This window comes from Cajanus cajan, chromosome 9 (genome assembly GCF_000230855.2).
Source record: "Cajanus cajan strain Asha chromosome 9, NIPB_CcT2T_4, whole genome shotgun sequence".
Lineage (NCBI taxonomy): Eukaryota > Viridiplantae > Streptophyta > Magnoliopsida > Fabales > Fabaceae > Cajanus > Cajanus cajan.
In genome coordinates, this window is record NC_138525.1 from 7,117,385 (window position 1) to 7,137,996 (window position 20,612).

The 20,612-nt window shown below is 34.8% G+C and overlaps 1 protein-coding gene and 1 non-coding gene across 2 annotated transcripts; both read left to right on the forward strand.

Moving 5' to 3' along the window:
• The first annotated feature begins 16,130 nt into the window (after positions 1-16,130).
• Positions 16,131-19,631, forward strand: LOC109795472 (rop guanine nucleotide exchange factor 5). Its single transcript, XM_020354991.3, has 7 exons — positions 16,131-16,764; positions 16,965-17,081; positions 17,223-17,377; positions 17,514-17,588; positions 17,687-17,977; positions 18,458-18,814; positions 18,912-19,631. Exons 1-7 carry the CDS (start codon positions 16,506-16,508, stop codon positions 19,353-19,355), a joined length of 1,698 nt encoding a protein of 565 aa, XP_020210580.1. The 5' UTR covers positions 16,131-16,505; the 3' UTR covers positions 19,356-19,631.
• Positions 19,632-20,219: 588 nt separating this feature from the next.
• On the forward strand, positions 20,220-20,291 carry TRNAD-GUC (transfer RNA aspartic acid (anticodon GUC)). The gene has a single exon. It is a non-coding gene; the product is annotated as a tRNA-Asp (tRNA).
• Positions 20,292-20,612: the final 321 nt, after the last annotated feature.

Genomic DNA, 20,612 nt, shown 5'->3' on the forward strand with positions numbered 1-20,612 from the left:
ATTTTTACAAAAATTGTTCCTACTAAACTAAAATCTTGGATCTACTAATGTATTTGAGCATTTCAAAATGTAATGTATTGTCGCACTCACTAATATACGATATTAAGAAAATTCTAAATAATTTTAAAAAATTCTCAATTATTTTATCTAAGTCTTTAAATTTTACCACAGAAAATTATTTATATGGCGATATTAATATTTGTACTTAATTCACATTTTTCTCCTAATTTAAGACTAATCTGATTAACGTATTACATCTTCAGTAACTTTTATTAAAATTATACTTGAATAACAATTTTTGGTAAATTTTCTTTATTATTTAATGAAAATCAATCTTGATTATGTAGTTTTTAATAAATTTAGCCATGAAAATATATATTAAAAAATGTATTTGAGAATTTGTTACTAACATTCTTCTTTCATATTAACATGACAAAACTTTCGGAGATTGAAATAATAATTACTCTTTAAAAACTTAAGCTTATACACGCCTTTAATAAATTATAAAGTGATGGAATAAGAAACATTTAAAATAAATCCATTAAACACATATTTAATAATTTAAATATTTTTATACAAATTAATTTTAATAATTTAAAGGCAAACATGTCCTAATCCATCATCAACCATCATTAAAGTAACTTGATTATATTTTTTTTTGTTTTTTTTTTATTCTATTTAACTTGATCATATGAATGAGAGATTCAAAATAAATAATCTTTTAAGGAATTAAAAATTGGCATTTTGACCACTATAAATAAAAAAGAAAATAAAATTTCAAAAAAAAATTTATAAAAAAAACTATTTACCAAAATAAATAATTTAGGACACGTAGGAGTGAGAAGAGTGTGAAAACGTCAAAGTGGTTGACGTTTTTCTTACACTGTGCATGCAGGGCCTGTGCTGGAAAATGTAAGTGGTGAAGGCGTCACACTGGGTGACGTTTTTTAACTGTTCATCCTTTTTCAGGTGCACAGTTTCAGTAGCTCAGGGAATCAGAATAAAACGCACTGTTCATGGCAGTTTGACCAGTACGAAACCTGCTTAAAAAACGTCAACGCAGGTGACGATTTCAGCATAAAAAATTTGCAAAGAAAACTTCAACTAAGGTGACGTTTTTAGTTCATATACCGCTGCTCCCCTTCCTTAAATAATGTGAAAGTGAAAGTTAAAGAATAGACTAACAGAGAAGGAGAAACGAAGAAAAGGAGAAGGTGTGAACGAACTGAAGATAACAAGAAACGAAGAGAAGGAAGAAAAGATGTAATTTTAACTGTTTTGAAAGCTTTGGACGTTGTTATTTCGTGCAGGTTTTTGGTAGTCAATGATTCTAGAACGGCCCGTTCTAAAACCAGAACGGGACGTTTTGAACCAGTTAATGTGTGTTAAATTTGTAACCGAAACGGCCGTTCTGGGAGCAGAACGACCCGATGTGGTTTCAGAACGGGCCGTTCTGAAACCAGAACAGGCCGTTCTAGTTTCAGAACGGCCCGTTCTGAAACGCCATTTCATTGCCATTTTTCTTTTGTTATATAATTTAAATTATTCGAAATTAAGTGTAATAATTTATGTTTGTGTGATTTTAATTATATAAAATTGATGTAGTAGTATAAGATTATTTTGTTTAAGATTTAATTCATTATTCGTTATTTAGGGGTAAACGGTATTTATTATTTAAATTCTATGTACGTATTTGTTGATTGTGTATATTTTCAGAATGTCTCGTAAAAGAGTTAATCCGGGACCCATTGATGATTCTTTATTGACTATGCAATCAATTCACGTGTCTGAGCACGTATGGAATGGTGAGGCTGATAGAGTTCTTCGTATTAGAAGAGCTACCAAAAGTGGTCATCGAGATGGGTCAATTCCTGACGAATTAAGACCTTATCTTGCACGAGCAGGGATGCTTGGAGTGGCTGAAATCTCATACTTTCCTATTGACCACCAGTTAATTTCAGCATTAGTTGAGAGATGGAGGCCAGAGACACCCACTTTTCACATGACATTTGGAGAGTGTACAATTACATTGGAAGATGTTTCAGTTTTGTTAGGTCTAAAGGTACATGGAGACCCAATTACTGGTATTTCGACATATAATTGGGTCCCACTTGTTCAAGATTTGTTTGGAATAACACCACCAGCAAATGCAATTAAAGGTGGAAGGCTGAAGATGAGCTGGGTTGATGAACATTTTTTTTATATTTCGATGCATGTGCATAACATTGAACAAATGGAACGATACACCTGAGCTTATATATTGCAGTTGCTTGGAGGTATGCTTTTCTGTGACAAGTCTTAAACTCTAGTACCGATGCGATATTTGGTCATGTTAATAAATTTAGACCAATGTGGGCAACTTAGTTGGGGATCAGCCTTACTTGCTCATTTATATAGAGAACTGTGTGTTGCTACTAATTATGACAATAAATAAATTAGCGGGGCATGCATTTTACTACAATTGTGGGCATAGTATCGGATGCCGTATTTTGCACCCTTCACGGCACCACGAAATATTTTTTGTGTTCCTTTAGGTGCAAGGTAATATTTTAATTTAAATTGCGTTATTAAATATTAGATTTAACATGAGACAAATAATTTTAATTAACTTGTTAATTTTTGATATTTTTAGGTGGAATAGTGCCTTGCAGGTTACACAAAGAAGTGTTGTTCAGATTCGCGATGCGTTAGATAAGATGAAAGATAAAGATGTACATTAAGAGTTGTTATTCATTACAAATTAAAAGTGGATATCTTCAAATTAGTATTCATTCATTTATGACTTTTTGTGTTTTTTGTTTGCAGTTTGTTTGGCAGTCATACCATCCATATTTGCATTCTCTACCACCATATTGTGTAGAGAACACAAATATTTGGAGGGCGGTAGATATATTTGTGCCATCACATGACCCCCCTACAGGTAGTTATTATGCTTATCCAATGACACCATCAGGGGGTTATAGTCAGTATGTTTATACTTCAGGTGATACTACTGGAGAAAGTCCTACTTCTGCTGCTTATGTTTCATCTCCATTTGATACACATTTACCACCTTCATCTGGTACCTATGTTCCTTCTCAATCAACACAGACTCCAGATCCTTATACGAGCAACATGATGACCCCGTCAGCACCTTATTATCCATTTAGATATGGCGGGGATGATATGCATGGTACTTCTTTTGGAGGATCTTCTGTTCGACAAGGTACTTCTATTGGACAGTCTGGTTTTGGACAGTATGGATTTGGACAACCTACTTCTGTTGGACAGTTTGTTTTTCAACAACCAGGTTTTGGACAATCTACTTCTTTTGGACAGTCTGGTTTTCAACAGCAAGGTTTTGGACAACCGACGCTTGTTACAGAAGAGGTAGAAGAGGAGGACCCTGTAAGAAGGAACCCAGATCTGGATGCTAGGCATCGTGGTCGTCAATGTATTTTGTCACCTCATGATCCGACAAATCCACGATGGAGGCGTAGGAGATGATTAATTTGTTTATGATATATTTTTGTTTTTTTAGGACTTTGAATTATGTAATGAATTATAATTTTTAATCCATGTTTAGTCATTATTGTGTTTAATAATCATGCACCAATGATTTAAAATAATTCATACTTAATTAGAAAAAAAAATAATTACTTAAAATATCACACATAACTGAATATTACATGATGAAAACTCCATATAGACATTAATGATTTAGGTTATCAATGATATTTGATGCTAGTTGCGGACAATTTGTTCTATTATGACCTTCAACCCTACAATGTCCACAACGTTGTGTTTGTTGTGACTCTGTCCAATCCATGTCATTTCTTATACGCGTTTATTTCGGACGGCCTTTACCACGCAACATACTTTGGTCAGGGACAATGTGAGGTCCGTTGGTAGGACGAATGTTGTCATCATTGCCAAGCGGGTACCATTGGCCAAAATATGCCTCTTTGATATATGCATTTGAATAGGCAACATCAACATAGGTCAACGGATCTATGCGAACATAAGCACATGCGGCAATGGCATGTGAACATGGATATCTATAAGCTTAAAAGCTCCACACTCACATTTTCGTTCATTAAGAAGTACTGTCCAAGTATGACCACCTCTTTGTGTAACTGGATTAAAAGCTTCTTCCACGTCGAATCTGGTGGCCTCATAGTCATATCTTTGAACAAAATGAGATGTTGCCTCCTCTTGGTTGTTTCGCATAGCATCCATTAACTTTGTACAATATCGTTGACCAATAGCAAGCTCCGCATTTGCTTGACCTAACCTTTGCACAAAATACTCAACTAACCTACCATATGTACACTTTACAAGAGCTGTTATTGGTAGGTTACGGGCACCCTTTAAGATCTTGTTGACAGCCTCAGACAAGTTTGTAGTCATGTGGCCGTATCTGCGACCTTGGTCATCATGGGCGAGGCTCCATTTTTCTAACGAAATCCCATCAATCCATCGACGAATTTCTGGGCTTATCTCACGAAATTGTTCAAGCCTCCTAGTAAAGTTATGTTTGCAAGTTGTGTAGCCTGTCCAAATATTAACATTAGGGTTTAGCATAACATATTATGTACTATAAAAATATAGAATGTAAAAAGGAAATAATATTTTACCCATGTGAATCAGCTCTTGTTTGAGTTTGACATTTTTGAACCGGTGGTTGAAATTGCTTGCAATGTGACGAATACAATGCACATGATACCCATACGGTGGTTGCCAACCATTATTTTCATTTGCCACAGCTGATTTGATGCTTTGGTGTCGATCTGATATTAAAAAAATGTCTTGCTTTGTAGTTACGTATCGACGAATGTTTGACAAGAACCATGACCAATCACCTAATGTTTCACCTTCGACTACAACAAAAGCAACTGGTAAAACGCGAGCATTACCATCTTGTGTTGTAGCGATTAATAGAGTTTCGCGATATTTTCCATATAAAAATGTTCCATCAATTTGTATGATGGGTTTTGTGTAGTTGAATGCATCACAAGCAGGTTTGAATGTCCAAAACACACGGCGAAACTTGCGAAAACGTGCGTCGACGACATTATTTGAAACATAATTTGTTGTCTCAAGTCTATAAGCAGAACCAGGACAACATTCTAGCATTCTATCCAACCACCTTGGCAAAATGTCGTATGAATCTTCCCAATCACCAAAAACTCTTGAAATGACTTTTTGTTTTGCTTTCCAGGCCATTCTGTAGGAAACCTTATAATTAAATTGTCCACTTATTCTTTCTTGAATTAAGGATATTGACACGGAAGCATCTTCCCTAACCATTCCTGAAATGAAATGTTAACAACAATACTAACATTATTATGAACAATACCTTTATTTAAATTTTTTTGAAAAATATGTATAAATAAACTTACCTAATATGCAAGAGCAAATGAATTCTGAGTCCAATTTGTTGTGATCTTGAGACAATATTGCATTAATACATGTGTGTCGACCACCCCATTTCTTTATGACCCACTTGTTATTGTACTTTGTGGACATACTAGCCTTTAGTTTCCAAGGGCAACCTTCATTACTATTAGGGCATCGTACAGACAAAACCTTTAATCCAGACTCAAGAACTACAAATGTCTGATGAGCATTCATAGAGTAGTGTTTAACAGCCATTTGGACATCAGCTTTTGTATGAAAACGTAGCCCAACATACAACTCATCTCCAACGTGCCAAGAATTGGGAACATCTAATCCACCATACCACATTTCTTGATCTGGATGAGACCAATCGATGTAACTATAATGTGGAGTATTGCTCCAAAATGGAGGTTGTGATGGACCTATACGGTTACAACAGGCACAATATGAATAATAAATATTACTAAATCAAAATCAAACTACAAAAAACATTTATAATTACCTGATTCGTTCATTATGGGAGGCTCAATGTTACCTTCGTCAGATGAGCTATCATGTGCAATTTCATCATCTTCTTCAACATTCATATCATCATCGTCACTTAAGTTTGTTGCAAAATCAACGTTTGAATCAAGATGATTTGTTGGTGGCGAAATTGTTTGCTCAAACTCATGGTCACTACTCATTATATTTAACTGTGTCAAAACTGGAGGTTGACGTGCTTCTTCTGCTGTAGTTATTTCTTGTAAGGAAAAAGAAGATGTGCCAACAATATCAACAACAATATATAATTCTATCATACTCATATGACTTTGCTGTTGAAAATTATCAAACATGCATGCAACATCTTCATCGTCACCAATTTCTACAGCTAGATAAAAAACAGGATTCACACAATGCAAATATCTGCAAGTAATGCTGGAAACAATTTGGTTATGATGCAATTTCAACTTCACATGAATTTTTTTCTTTAAAGATTCAAAATCCAATCCACGATTTACACGAATTGTTTTCGTGTCACCTGTAAAAATACAACCTTGCTCGTTGTTAATTCTACTACCATTATAATATAATAAGCAAATGAAAGACATTTTCAAAATAAAAATAAAAATATGCAAAATCAATATACAAATATGATGATAATAAAGAGAAGAGTAGCAGAACTATAATAACATCAGTCGAAGACTTATACAATGCATAATGGTCGAAGCTAGCAACTCATTCATCTATATATAACAAAACTTCTTAATGATAAACGTTATCCCTGATGACGTTTTCATGGTCAAAGAAACAGTCCCTGCTGGTTCAGAGAGAGGCACATTAGGTTCATAGAGGGCAGTGACAGTAGGTTCAGAGCAGAGTCAAACAGAAAACGTTATTAGTGCGTACAACTAAAAACGTCACTGGTAGTGACGTTTTCAGTTGATTAAAAAAATTACACTGAAAACATCAGGGGTATTGACGTTTTCAGTTGTTGAGTCAAAAAATTACACTGAAAACGTCAGGGGTATTGACGTTTTCAGTTGTTTTCAATACCCTTGACGTTTTCAGTGTAATTTTTTGACTCAACTGAAAACGTCACTACCAGTGACGTTTTTAGTTGTTTTTTCCCATGCGGATCAGTGTGAACAATACAGTGAACAGTACAAACTCGTCACTCAGGTCGACGCTTTCCACAAATCGTCACTCATCTTGACGCTTTCTTCATCCTACGTGTCCAAAATTATTTATTTTGGTAAATAATTTTTTTATTATTTTATTTTAAATTTTTTTTATTTATTTATTCTGGTTCTTAAGCCTTAAAAATTATGATATTTCTAGCTATAAAAAACATATTTAACTTTAAATTGCTATATAAATGAAATGTAATAATTTTTTGGAATTAAATATTTTCAGTGTATGAAAATATCAAATGTCATATATATATATTAATCTTAGTCCACAAAGATTTTTTTTTTCATTTTTAATCAATACATTTAGTGAAATAATGTGATTTAATCTTCCACCAAATGCGATTTTATAAAAATAAAAATAAATAATTTTTAATAATAACTACAAATTATGATTTTTATAAATTAAAAAAAAATAATAAATAAATATATATATATATATATTTTTTTTTTAATATTATACTAGAGCACCTATACCCATGTATTGTAGGATGTAGTCTATTGCTTCTTAAAGATCTAATGGGGTTTTCTAGCCCACGTACTATTTGTTTGTAGTTTGGGCTGTAGCCCTTCTTCGTACAAAAAGGAGAAAGAAGAAAGCTGTAGTTCATCAATACATCATGTCATTATAAATATGCTCATGATATATATATATATATATATATATATATATATATATATATATATATATATATATATATATATATCCTATTTTTCTTTTTTAATTTATTTAATATGATTTATGCATAACAAGAAGAAATAACTGGTTGAATTTTTTTAGCGAGTTACGTGCGTTGATAATGTATATAGTCGAAGACAGAGGACAGGAGTATTTGGTTGAATTTAAATTTTGTTTATACTTCCAGAATTTTTTTCTTCAACAGTTTGTTTTTAATGTTTCAAAAAGTAATTTCTGGAATAATAAAATTAATATTTTATAATGTATTTTTTGGAAGTATTTTTTTACATGATTTCATAAATTTATTCTCTAAACAATAAATTTAGTGTTCTCGAAAATATTTTCAAGAAACAAGTAAAAAATACAATAATAAAAAATACTTTTTAGAATAATAATTTTGTTATTGTGAAAAAATATATTTGGGAGCACTAAATCTAATGATATACATTTTTTTCCTTCAGAAATATGTCCACAAAATAAGTTAAAATCGACGAGAATACATGAATGTTGACGAGATGGGTGCGCGTGAAAAAAGAGGAAGAGTTTGAAAAAAATGCGTATTTGACTCAACTCTATCAATATTGTCTTGAAAACCACATATACCTACGATATCTTCACGTACTAATTGCTCGTGTATGTGTGAAAAGTGAAAGAGGGAGAAAGGGTAATAATATGAAAAATAAAAGAAAGAAGAGAGTAATGAAAAATTGAAAGAATTAAAATTATCTATCTATCAAAATAAGTAAGGGTGGGAGAGGGTAAGGGGTTTGCATATGAAAATTGAAGGGAGAAGAAATAAAGATTATGGAAAAGAAGAAGAAAATGTTAAATTGAACTTTTGGAGATGTAAAGTTACAAAATAAAAAGAAAAAATTTATTTTAATAACTTAATTGTTAAAAAAGAAAATAGGAGTGTATTTATATATAAAAAGGAAATGTATATGTGACGAAACTTGAATATAAACGAAAACAGATCGTGAGTACGCATGCAAGTTGAATGGTCTCATTTTCAAAATTTAGGCCACTTGAATGCTCTCGCGTCTTTTTTTCTTCGGATGTATAATGAGTGGGCTAAAACACAAGCCTGGCCCATTTACTTATTCCTTTTCCTTCTTTTTGTTCGCCATTGTTTTAATCTTCGGCCCGGCCCGTTCTTTTTAAACTCACATTTCTGTTGTATTTGGTCCATACGCTTGAATCCCTTAATTTCAAATAAGCACAAGAGCCAATCATTCCAATAATTATTAGATTAATCCAGTTAAAATGTTTCATTGGGTGGCACTAATCAAATTAACTCCCGAGCCCTCTTTTGATTATATTTTAATAGTCAACGCTTATATCAATGTAGTAGAAGAATTAGATCCTAGTAATAAAAGTCATGCCTTAAATAATAAATAATAGAACCGGCCACCAAAGTAAATAGTTGTTTCATTTATTTTGTGACATATGTAATTTGGATTAAATGTACTAAATATAATAAAATAAAAGAGGGTGGACAAGTGTCAGGCTGAGATATGGGAGATGGTTTGTAGCTATAACTGGAGATTATTAGCTGTGTTGCCACTGAATGCTCACAACATCACGTGCTGAGACAAGGGACACCTTAGTTCGACTTTATTTATGTTTCTATCTTATCTGAATCATTTGTTTAAATTTGAATTCCAAACATAAGAAATGTAATTGGATTAATCCGATTGTTCAAATATTTTTATTCTTTTAAACTATAAATCATTAATTTAATTGATCTGTTGCACTTGCTGCATTGCATGCTAATTAGCAAAGAGACAAAACAGGAAATGTTGTTTAGTTGTTAAGGGGTGATGCCATGAGTGTGAGAAGAGCAATTAGAAAGGAAATAGTTGAAAAAATGGTAATGGTGGGGACCAAGTGTGTATAAAATGAACTTTGGAAAAATAGCATCCCAGCACAAACCAAAGTTCAACGGCTAACAGTACTTGTGCTTTTCCAAACGGATATAAGAACACCAACTTTTATGTTTTTACCTTTGCTAGCCGTTGTTTATTGGCAAAAAGTCTTAGATCCTTTTGTTGCTTGGGAACATGGATGCACTAAGAGGGAGACACATTTGAATTTTTAAAGCATCAAAACTACTATCACAAGCCTTATAAGTTATACAAAAAGCAGAAAACAACAACACAAATACCAAAAAGGAAAATATATGATTTCAATTTAATAAGAACCGTAATCAATCAAGAAACTACATCATATTGCAACAATTCAATTTCTCTCTTGGTCTCTAGCTTCTCTTCTTTTATTCTCAAACTAAGCTTTCTCTTTCTTTCTCATGTGGATTGGCTTAAATGATAGCCTCAACACTACCCCTAGCTTGCAACTTATAGCTACTAAGAATTGTGGTTCCTCTCCTTTGTTTTCAATTTAGAGTTTAGGGTTTAAAATTTGGTGAAAGAAGAATTAACACTCTACAAGGAAAATACATAAGATAATATTAATATATGTTTAGGAAATTTTCTTTTTTTTCTCTTTGATGATCATATAAGTATCCTTGAGGCGAATATAGAAGAGGACTTTTATTTTTCCGAAAAAATATTTGAAGAAGCATTTGACTTGAGTATTTGTTGGACAAAAATGGAGGTACGACATGGGGTACGTGTTTGAGGGTGAGATAGGTTCTTTATAAGCTTCACTTTTAAACGGAATTACCGAATTACAAATGTATTATATTTGAATCAAGTGCTCTCTCTATCAATTCACAATTCTATTCAAATATATACCTAATTCAATTGTTTCATTCATTACGCATAAATTTTAATTATTAATTTGGTGTCTATAAATATTAATTTGGTGTCTATAAATATATTAAACGATTGAATTGATGTTCACTTCAAACTTTTTTCTTTTTGATATTGATGACGGTTTTCACCAAGCACGCATTTCAATTATCCAAACCCTACCTCAACAACTCTACATTTCTCATTTAATTACTTAATTTCAATTAATTAATGATGCCATTTTACGGTAAGAAAATTTGTACATGAACTTTATTAATATATCTTTCTAGTTTTAGCACCACTCACAAGGTACTCAAATTTGTTTATTAAGGGGCTCTTGCATATTACTCTCACTAATTTTTTTTATATGTCTGGTTTTTAATTAAATTTTGTTTCTATTTATTTGTTATTTATAAATTTTAAGATAATATTAATTACTATATTATCAATTATATCCTTATTTTTTACTTAAATTTTAATTAATTTACACATGATAACTAATATATATTTATTGTGAAACAAAAATAAAAGAGGATTTAATAGAAAACTTCATTATTATTCTATAGAAAATAAAAATATTGTTATGTTTAATGGTACGTGTAAAATAATCTTAAACGATTATTACAAAAGAAATGAGGTAGTAATATTTATTTGTTTTAATTAAAATGAATTGCAGTTATCTCCAAATATAGATACATTTTAAAACACAAATTGTAAAATATATACTGTATAAGGTAAGATTTTATAAATTATAAGAGTTATGCACAACAAATCTAAATAATAATAATGGACTATGTTTTGATTGTTTCAATATTCAATGAATTATTTCAACAAAAAAGTAAGTTAGACTAAATTAGTTTTAATATATTTTATTATTTCAAATTTAATACCTTTTAATTTAAATAAAGTAAACGTTGATACAATATAAAACTGTTAATTTATTTATAAAAAATTATTTATGATAAATTTTAAAATTACACTGCTAGAGAGAATAAAATTTCAAATTATATAAAAAGATATATTATAATGAAACCCATATAATAGTAATAATTAAAAAATAGTTGAAAAGCTGAAAAATATATATACTATACCAACTTAAATATATTTTTAGTCTATGTAAAATTAATGAGTAATTTTTAATTTTAGTCTTTTGCAGTTTTTTGTTTTTCATCACTTTAAATTTAAAAATCATTAGTTTTAATTCTTGTATATTGAATACATTTTTTTTAAATTTTGGTTTCTATAAAATGTTTTTTTTTTAATTTTATAATTTTTATCTGGTCTAAAATTTGAAATTATCATTCTCTGTTAGCCAATAATTATTTTAAGATAAATAAATAAAATTTATCTTAGGATTTATAAATTTTGTAAGAGGTGTCATATATATGTTAACATAGTAACGTAGACATTAATAAGTGTGACTTGTGAAGTTGCAACAATGATCAATTAACTTTTTAGTTAAACACATGTATACTATACAAATAGTATGACCAAAAACAATAATCTTATATTTTGAGAGATAAAAATAATCATTCTTGTACTATCTGTATTGTGAAGCCGAGCTCCGAGCTCGGCATCACAGCGCAGGACGACTTCGGACACGCGCTGTGTGACGTCAGCTCGTCATCCTAATCAGATCATAACTGATCTCGGGCCCAAGGCCCAACAAAACCCTAATACACACAAAGGTACGTGCATTACTTATACGAGACTCATACACCCACAAACACTAACTTTAGCATCGGAGTCTCTTTGCAGGTACCACCCCCATCTTGGAGCAACAAGCGTACCCGTGAAGGAGGCTCACCAATCTTACTCGGCGGATCACCTCTACGGCAGATTTCCGGTAAGAACATTTGGCGCCCACCGTGGGGCCGATTAAGACAGCTCTTAGCGGCCATGCTTATGGTATTCACCAGAAGCCATAGCAGACGCGCAACAGACGACACAAATCACTCAACTACCATGGACAACGAAGCCACATTGAGGAGACTGATTGACCAGGTCAAACAGATGCGGCAGCAACACGACGCCGATCTGCGAAACATGCGTGCCCAGCACGAAACTGACCTAGCGGTGATGCGGACCGCCAATGAAGCTGATCTAGCGGCGCTACGCGCTGAAAACGAGCGGATTCACGCCCAGCTCCCTCGGTGCCCCTCTGATCATCCTCTTGAGGCGAGCAACCTCCACGAGGAAGAAGGGCACTCGGTCTCTCAGCCCCGAACTACGACTAGGGCACCGACTCCACGACTTGCCGCGCACTGGTCTCATGTTCCGACGAACAAGTCGGTCCATGAAGTCAGCAAAGCCCCAACTCATGTCACAGGGGGTCAAGCAACCTTCCGCCGTCATCCCTTTGTGGATGGCATCATGGAGACACCACTCCCTCAGGGTTGGAAGCCTCTCCACCTCGATCGCTATGATGGCACGACGGACCCCGACGAGCACATCGACCTATATACAACACAGGTAAACCTCTACACTAACAATGATGCTATATTGTGTAGGGTTTTTCCGACCTCGTTCAAAGGGGCCGCGCTCAACTAGTACACCCAGCTACCTGCCGAGTCAATTGACAGCTTCGGCACCCTGGTCAGACGGTTCACAGCACAATATGCGACGAGCCGACCTCATCACATAACATCAACTGCCCTGGCCAGTCTCAGACAGAGTGACGACGAGCCACTCCGGACGTTCATGGAACGATTCGCCGCCATCTCGGTAAAGATCCGAAATCTAAATCCCATGGTCGCACTACACTCCATGCTCATGGCGTTGAAGCCAGGACCTTTCGTCGATAGCCTTTGCTGACGACCTCCTCCCGACATGGACGAGCTCCGAGCTCGCGCTGCTGGGTACATCTAGATGGAGGAGCATGCCGAGTTCCGCAAGGCAATTCGCGACAAACCACAAGGAAAGCAAGACCAAGGTCAGGCCACGAACATTTAAAGTTGGCGACCGTGTTTGGCGATTACGGGGAGAAGCAAGAACAGACCCCTCCAAAGGAAAATTTGGAACTTGAAATTCCACCCACCTCAAATTTTATTTCTCTTAACTTGTAAATTCAGGTGATGTACTCTTTTTTCCTCCTCAGCCTTTTTTCCCACTAAAGAAAAGGGTTTTTGGCCAAGGAAGGTTTTAACGAGACACACCTTAGAAATAAATCAACAAAGCAACTCCATTCCCATACATTTTCGGTATTGGCACATTAACCATGACGACTTGCCAAGGTCGAGTCCGAACCTTGAGACTACATTTTCTTAACCAAGGTCAAGTTCGAACCTTGATATGCCAAGGTCGAGTCCGAACCTTGAGATCATATTTTCTTAACCAAGGTCGAGTTCGAACCTTGATATGCCAAGGTCGAGTCCGAACCTTGAGATCATATTTTCTTAACAAAGGTCGAGTTCGAACCTTGATATGCCAAGGTCGAGTCCGAACCTTGAGATCATATTTTCTTAACCAAGGTCGAATTCGAACCTTGTTATGCCAAGGTCGAGCCTGAACCTTGGGACTACATTTTCTTAACCAAGGTCGAGTTCGAACCTTGATATGCCAAGGTCGAGTCCGAACCTCGAGATCATATTTTCTTAACTAAGGTCGAGTTCGAACCTTGATATGCCAAGGTCGAGTCCGAACCTTGAGATCATATTTTCTTAACCAAAGTCGAGTTCAAACCTTGATATGCCAAGGTCGAGTCTGAACCTTGAGATCATATTTTCTTAACCAAGGTCGAGTTCGAACCTTGATATGCCAAGGTCGAATCCGAACCTTGAGATCTTATTTTCTTAACCAAAGTCGAATTCAAACCTTGTTATGCCAAGGTCGAGTCCGAACCTTGAGACTACATTTTCTTAACCAAGGTCGAGTTCGAACCTTGATATGCCAAGGTCGAGTCCGAACCTTGAGATCATATTTTCTTAACCAAGGTCGAGTTCGAACCTTGATATGCCAAGGTCGAGTCCGAACCTTGAGATTTTCTTAACCAAGGTCGAATTCGAACCTTGTTATGCCAAGGTCGAACCCGAACCTTGGGACTACATTTTCTTAACCAAGGTCGAGTTCGAACCTTGATATGCCAAGGTCGAGTCCGAACCTTGAGATCATATTTTCTTAACCAAGGTCGAGTTCGAACCTTGATATGCCAAGGTCGAGTCCGAACCTCGAGATCATATTTTCTTAACCAAGGTCGAGTTCGAACCTTGTTATGCCAAGGTCGAGTCCGAACCTTGAGATTACATTTTCTTAACCAAGGTCGAGTTCGAACCTTGATATGCCAAGGTCGAGTCCGAACCTTGAGATCATATTTTCTTAACCAAGGTCGAGTTCGAACCTTGATATGCCAAGGTCGAGTCCGAACCTTGAGATCATATTTTCTTAACCAAGGTCGAGTTCGAACCTTGATATGCCAAGGTCGAGTCCAAACCTTGAGATCACATTTTCTTAACCAAGGTCGAGCTCGAACCTTCAAACAACAAATTTTGGAGCTCCTCAGAAGCCCCTTCGCTCTTACATCACTCGGTGCTTGGGGGGCAAGTGTACTGGCCAGCCAAGTTGCCGACTTGTCCCTCACCAATCTATTGACTCAATCAAAGGTTTACCAGCCTGACCAAGCAGTAAACTCATCATTGCCGAGTTCCTCAGCTCGACCATGAAACATGGACATCGGAATACCACATCAGCCCAAAGAGACAACGTCATCAAACAGATAAAAATACAATCTTGTTACCATGCCGCCTGCATGTTCTCGAGAACGAGGCGACAGTTGCAACACATGGCATCTTGACAGGCAAGCATACGCGAAAGGTCACTGCCCCCTGACGAGCTCGGTCTTAACTCCTCGACCTACGGTCTTCGGAGCTCGGGGGGCTAGTGTACTATCCGTACTACGAAACCGAGCTCCGAGCTCGGCACCACAGCGCAGGATGACCTCGGACACGCGCTGTGTGATGTCAGCTCGTCATCCTAATCAGATCATAACTGATCTCGGGCCCAAGGCCCAACAAAACCCTAATACACACAAAGGTACGTGCATTACTTATACGAGACTCATACACCCACAAACACTAACTTTAGCATCGGAGTCTCTTTTGCAGGTACCACCCCCATCTTGGAGCAACAAGCGTATCCGTGAAGAAGGCTCACCAATCTTACTCGGCGGATCACCTCTACGGCAGATTTCCGGTAAGAACAATTCTTATAAGGAGTAAAAACAAAAACTCACTCAATTTTTATAAGAATTAATATTATATTATAAAGAGCCATTTACTTAATTTAATAATCTATATTTTATGTCAAATTTTAACAATTTAATTATTAAATTAAAAGTTTTTAATATATAATTTATAAATTTTTTAAAAATATTAAAATTATTTAATATTTTTTATATATTTAAATTAACAGATAATTATAAAAATATTTTATATATTTATTTGAATCTATTAATGCATAGTATATATTAAGTTAAAGAAAAGGTCAAAATAATTATGAGCTAACGATAAATTATGTGAGCAGAAGAAAAGGTCAAGCAAATAATTTTGTTTTTTTCAATGCGTAAAAAATAATAATTTTGGCTTCTTGTCTCTTTATATACATTGGTACAAGATTTAAATTGTTTATTATTATTTTGAACGTAACCATAAATTTGAGTTTCTCTGAGAGCGAAATCCAGAGAGACGTTGGTATGTCATGTGGCATTTGACACTTGAATTTGGATTTGGAATTGGAACAGAGAGAGAAACAGATGCTCAGTGTGACAAACCTTTTCCCAAAAAGCCACATTGTTCTTCATTCTTTCGTCTTTTCCATGATGCTGTGCCCACAGCAACCTCAACGGTCGCTTCATACACGATAATCTATAAAACCCACCTCCCACGTACCTTGTGGCTTTCAAACTCGTTCACTGTTACTGCAAAAACTGTGACTGTCGCTATGTTGGAACATGTTGGAGGAGAGTGAGTCATTACTTTGGTGATTTTCGTTCAAAAAAATAAAGGCTTTGCTGTTGAGGGGAGGTTGTGCAAGATGGAGTCTTTATGCAACAAGGGTGAGCATTTTGAAAAGAAAAAAGATGGGTTTCCTCCTTCTGCTTCTGCCGGTAACGGAGCTAAGAACAAGTCTAGTGATCCAACTCAAGAAGCCAAAGGGTGTTCTTCTCCTCCTCTTGGTTGGCCTATTCGGAAGGCTGCACTCTCCAAATGCCGCAAGTCAGATGAAAAAGAAAATGAACCTATTTCTCATTTGGAAGATACAAAATTTACTAGCATCAGTTCAAAAATGTCAGGTAAGTTAGAAGTAGAAATTTGGAATACAACATACTTGGCAAATTTTGAATTTTGATGCTTCTATGAAGTTTGGAAAAAGAAGAGTGTTAATTACCTGTTATTAGTATTTTTTTTAAAAAACTAAACACTTTTGTGGGTTTAGTTATTAGTATTTATTATTTGGTTGTTGTCTAATTACTGGGAAATAATGTTGGATCAGGAATTGATGCGATGAAGGAAAGGTTTGCAAAATTACTACTTGGGGAAGATATGTCAGGATCTGGGAAGGGAGTGTGCAGTGCTCTGGCCATCTCAAATGCCATAACTAATCTGTGTGGTATGTTTTCTTTGTAACACATGTATTGAAGAAGTGTTACCTTTTCTGGATTGGATTTTTTTTCAGATTCCTGTTATGGTTTGAATTTAATGTTGTTAACTAATAATGATGTTTTGGATTCTGATTTCATGCAACATGTAGCCACTGTGTTTGGGCAATTATGGAGACTAGAACCTGTGCCTTGTGAAAAGAAAGCAATATGGCAGAGGGAAATGGAATGGCTTCTTAGTGTTAGTGATCACATTGTTGAGCTAATACCTTCTTGGCAAACATTTCCAGATGGAAGTAAGCTTGAGGTATAATTGATTAATTACTCATCTGTGACTTCAATTTTTGTTTTAAAAAGAAAATAAAAAAATTGGCCCAGCGTTCTATTTTATTTATTTATTTTTAATAACAATTGTGATGTTTGTAATGTGGTGCATTCTGCAGGTAATGACTTGCCGGCCAAGGTCAGATCTTTTTATGAATCTTCCTGCTCTGCGTAAACTCGACAACATGCTTCTTGTGAGTGTTAGATCTTATTCTTTCATGGTATGCTAGTAAAGCAGTAATTGTTAGAGAAACCGCCCTGAGGTTTTTACGTAAACTTCTCTTTATTACAGGAAATTTTAGATAGTTGCAAAGACATGGAGTTTTGGTATGTTGATCAAGGAATTGTAGCCCAAGATGCAGATGGTTCAGCTTCATTTTGCAAAAGAATTCAACGTCAAGAGGATAAGTGGTGGCTCCCTGTACCTCGTGTCCCCCTTTCTGGCCTCAGTGAGAACTCAAGAAAACAGTTGAATCACACAAGAGAATGTGCAAACCAAATACTAAAAGCTTCCATGGCTATCAACAATGGAGCTTTAGCTGAAATGGAAGTTCCTGAGTCATATTTGGAAACCCTTCCTAAGGTATGATTTTGCACATAAATAGAAGTTGATGTCGTTATATGATTAAGACAAAAGCTCAAAGATAGTATATGAAATTGATTATAACAAAGCAAATGAGTTTAATTTTTGATACACAATCGTTATAAAGACTTTTAAACTGTCAACTAATTAGAAGCTGCTTTGGATATAACTAAAGTAATTATTATAAAAATTAATAATCTTATTATATATGGTAATCTATGATTGAATGCCAATCTAAATAACTTTTACATTGTTTGGTGTCTTCTAATTAAATTCCACTTTAAGTTTAACTTTTACATTGTTTGCTGCATATGAACTCGAGGCTAATACACATCTTTCTTCTAAAATATATTTATACCATCTGCAATGGTAAAATCTAGTTAAACTTCTATGGTGATTTAGATGACATTATGATTGTGAATTTTAAATTTGGTTTTCGCAAAGAGTTGTTCCAACATGATGTATTGTGTGAACTTTCAGAATGGAAGAGCTTGCTTGGGGGATTTTATTTACCATTACATCACATCAGAGAAATTCTCTCCAGAGTGCTTGCTTGATTGCCTAGACCTCTCCTCTGAGCATGTTGCACTTGAGATTGCAAACCGTGTGGAAGCCTCAATATATGTGTGGCGTAGAAGAGGTCACTCTAGACCCCCACCTAATCCTAACCGTTCAACTGCAAAGTCATCGTGGGAAATTGTCAAGGACTTCATGGCTGATGGAGATAAGAGAGAACTACTAGCAGAAAGAGCTGAAAATGTTCTACTTTCACTGAAGCAACGGTTTCCGGGTCTAACTCAAACTACCTTGGATACTAGCAAGATCCAGTGCAACAAGGTTCCATTCCATGCTTATATTTCTTTATTTTTAACAATTTTTTGCAACTTTTTCTCTCAAAGTCTTTCATATTGACACATTTCATTCAAACATTCAGGATGTAGGAAAATCCATATTGGAGAGTTACTCAAGAGTTTTGGAGAGCATGGCATTTAACATTGTAGCTCGCATAGATGATTTGCTATATGTGGATGACTTAACTAAACATTCAGATAGGTTTCCATTGGTTCCAATGTCAGTGTCTGTCTCAGGCACTCCTCACAAGGCAGTTGGCAAACCAAGCTTGTCACCTAAACCGCCACTAATTAGTCCTGCAAGGGGAGAGAGATCTCCTTTTCTCATCAACAACATCAACGTTAAACCTCTACGTCGCGGCTTTGGGGTGAGAAGAGTATTGTCAAATTATCTAGGGGCAGAATCCAAAGAAACAAAGACTTTAAGCAATTCAAGTGTGGTGAGTGGTTCAAACCCAAGCAGCAATAAAGCAGAACAGCCAGAACGCCAAAAGAAGTCACATGCCATGAATGGAAAGGCAAAATGACGGGTGGGGTTGTATAGTAAAGCCAGCCATTTCTTTGTATCAATATCATTTACTAGTATCTGTTGTTGGTTGAGTTCTACAAAACTTATGTTGTTAGTTGAGAATGGAAATTCATAGTTGTTGTGTAACTAAAAAACAAATCATAGTTGTTGGGGGGTTGTTATTACAGTCTTTAACTGAAATCTGACACGGATCAGTTCAGGACCATTTGTATCAATTAGAAGATTGTTTGGAGAGTAAGATCAATGATATAATGTATTTACTATTTAAAGGGCATGGTATTGTGTCTGCCTTCAAAATTATGTGTTTTAACTTTGCCTCTGGGTTTCTCTTCCCTATCAATTTGGGAAGAATTTTGAAGCAAATTGAATTGTCACAATAATTAAGAAACCAATATTTTTATCAATTGTGTTATATTTTTTTTGTTGAATGAATGTTACTGATATGCAGTGTGTATCATATCACTTCTTTTCATTATTTAGGTGTTAAAATAGGATATTTAAATTTTAGCAAAATTACTTGTATAAGCTTCGTTGCTTAAGAAAAAGAGAGAAAAAATGCTGATTTGGCAAAGCAACCCACGCGATACCCTTAGTTCTATACTTTTTTTTTTTTTGTGTGTATATATGCATCCTAAAAATAAATTAAAATTGAGATAACAAAACATAAGTACACGTAAGCAAAATTCAATTTAATGTTGAACACACGTTTTCTCTTTATTATAAAAAAATAGAGAACACAAGCAGATTAAACACTAATAAAAATAATAATGAAAAAACCTTATCTTAGAATTGTTCAATTAACAATTCGTGGGCAAGACATTAATCTGTCAAATTAATATTAGACTTAAAGCTAACATCAAAAGTCGTTGTAGTATAGTGGTAAGTATTTCCGCCTGTCACGCGGACGACCCGAGTTCGATCCCCGGCAACGGCGTTGACTTGTTTTTCACGGGTTTCACCATTTTTCACTAGTTCGATCCCTGGTGACGGAGTTTCTATTTTTTTATTATTTTATTTTAAGCCTGGTAATATTACAAGAGGATACAATCTCAAAATTTGAACAGTTTAGCAACACACGTTGATTGGGATTTCAATTGCTTTTCCCAGCAGAAGTGGCTCCCATGTGTCTTGTGTGAAGTACATCCATAAATAATGATGCCATGTTAAGTAACTTTTCTTTTTCATTTCTCTTGTGATTTTTAGCCTCGATGTTCAGTTTCTGTTAGGTGGTGTGGTCAAATACACAAAATAGCTT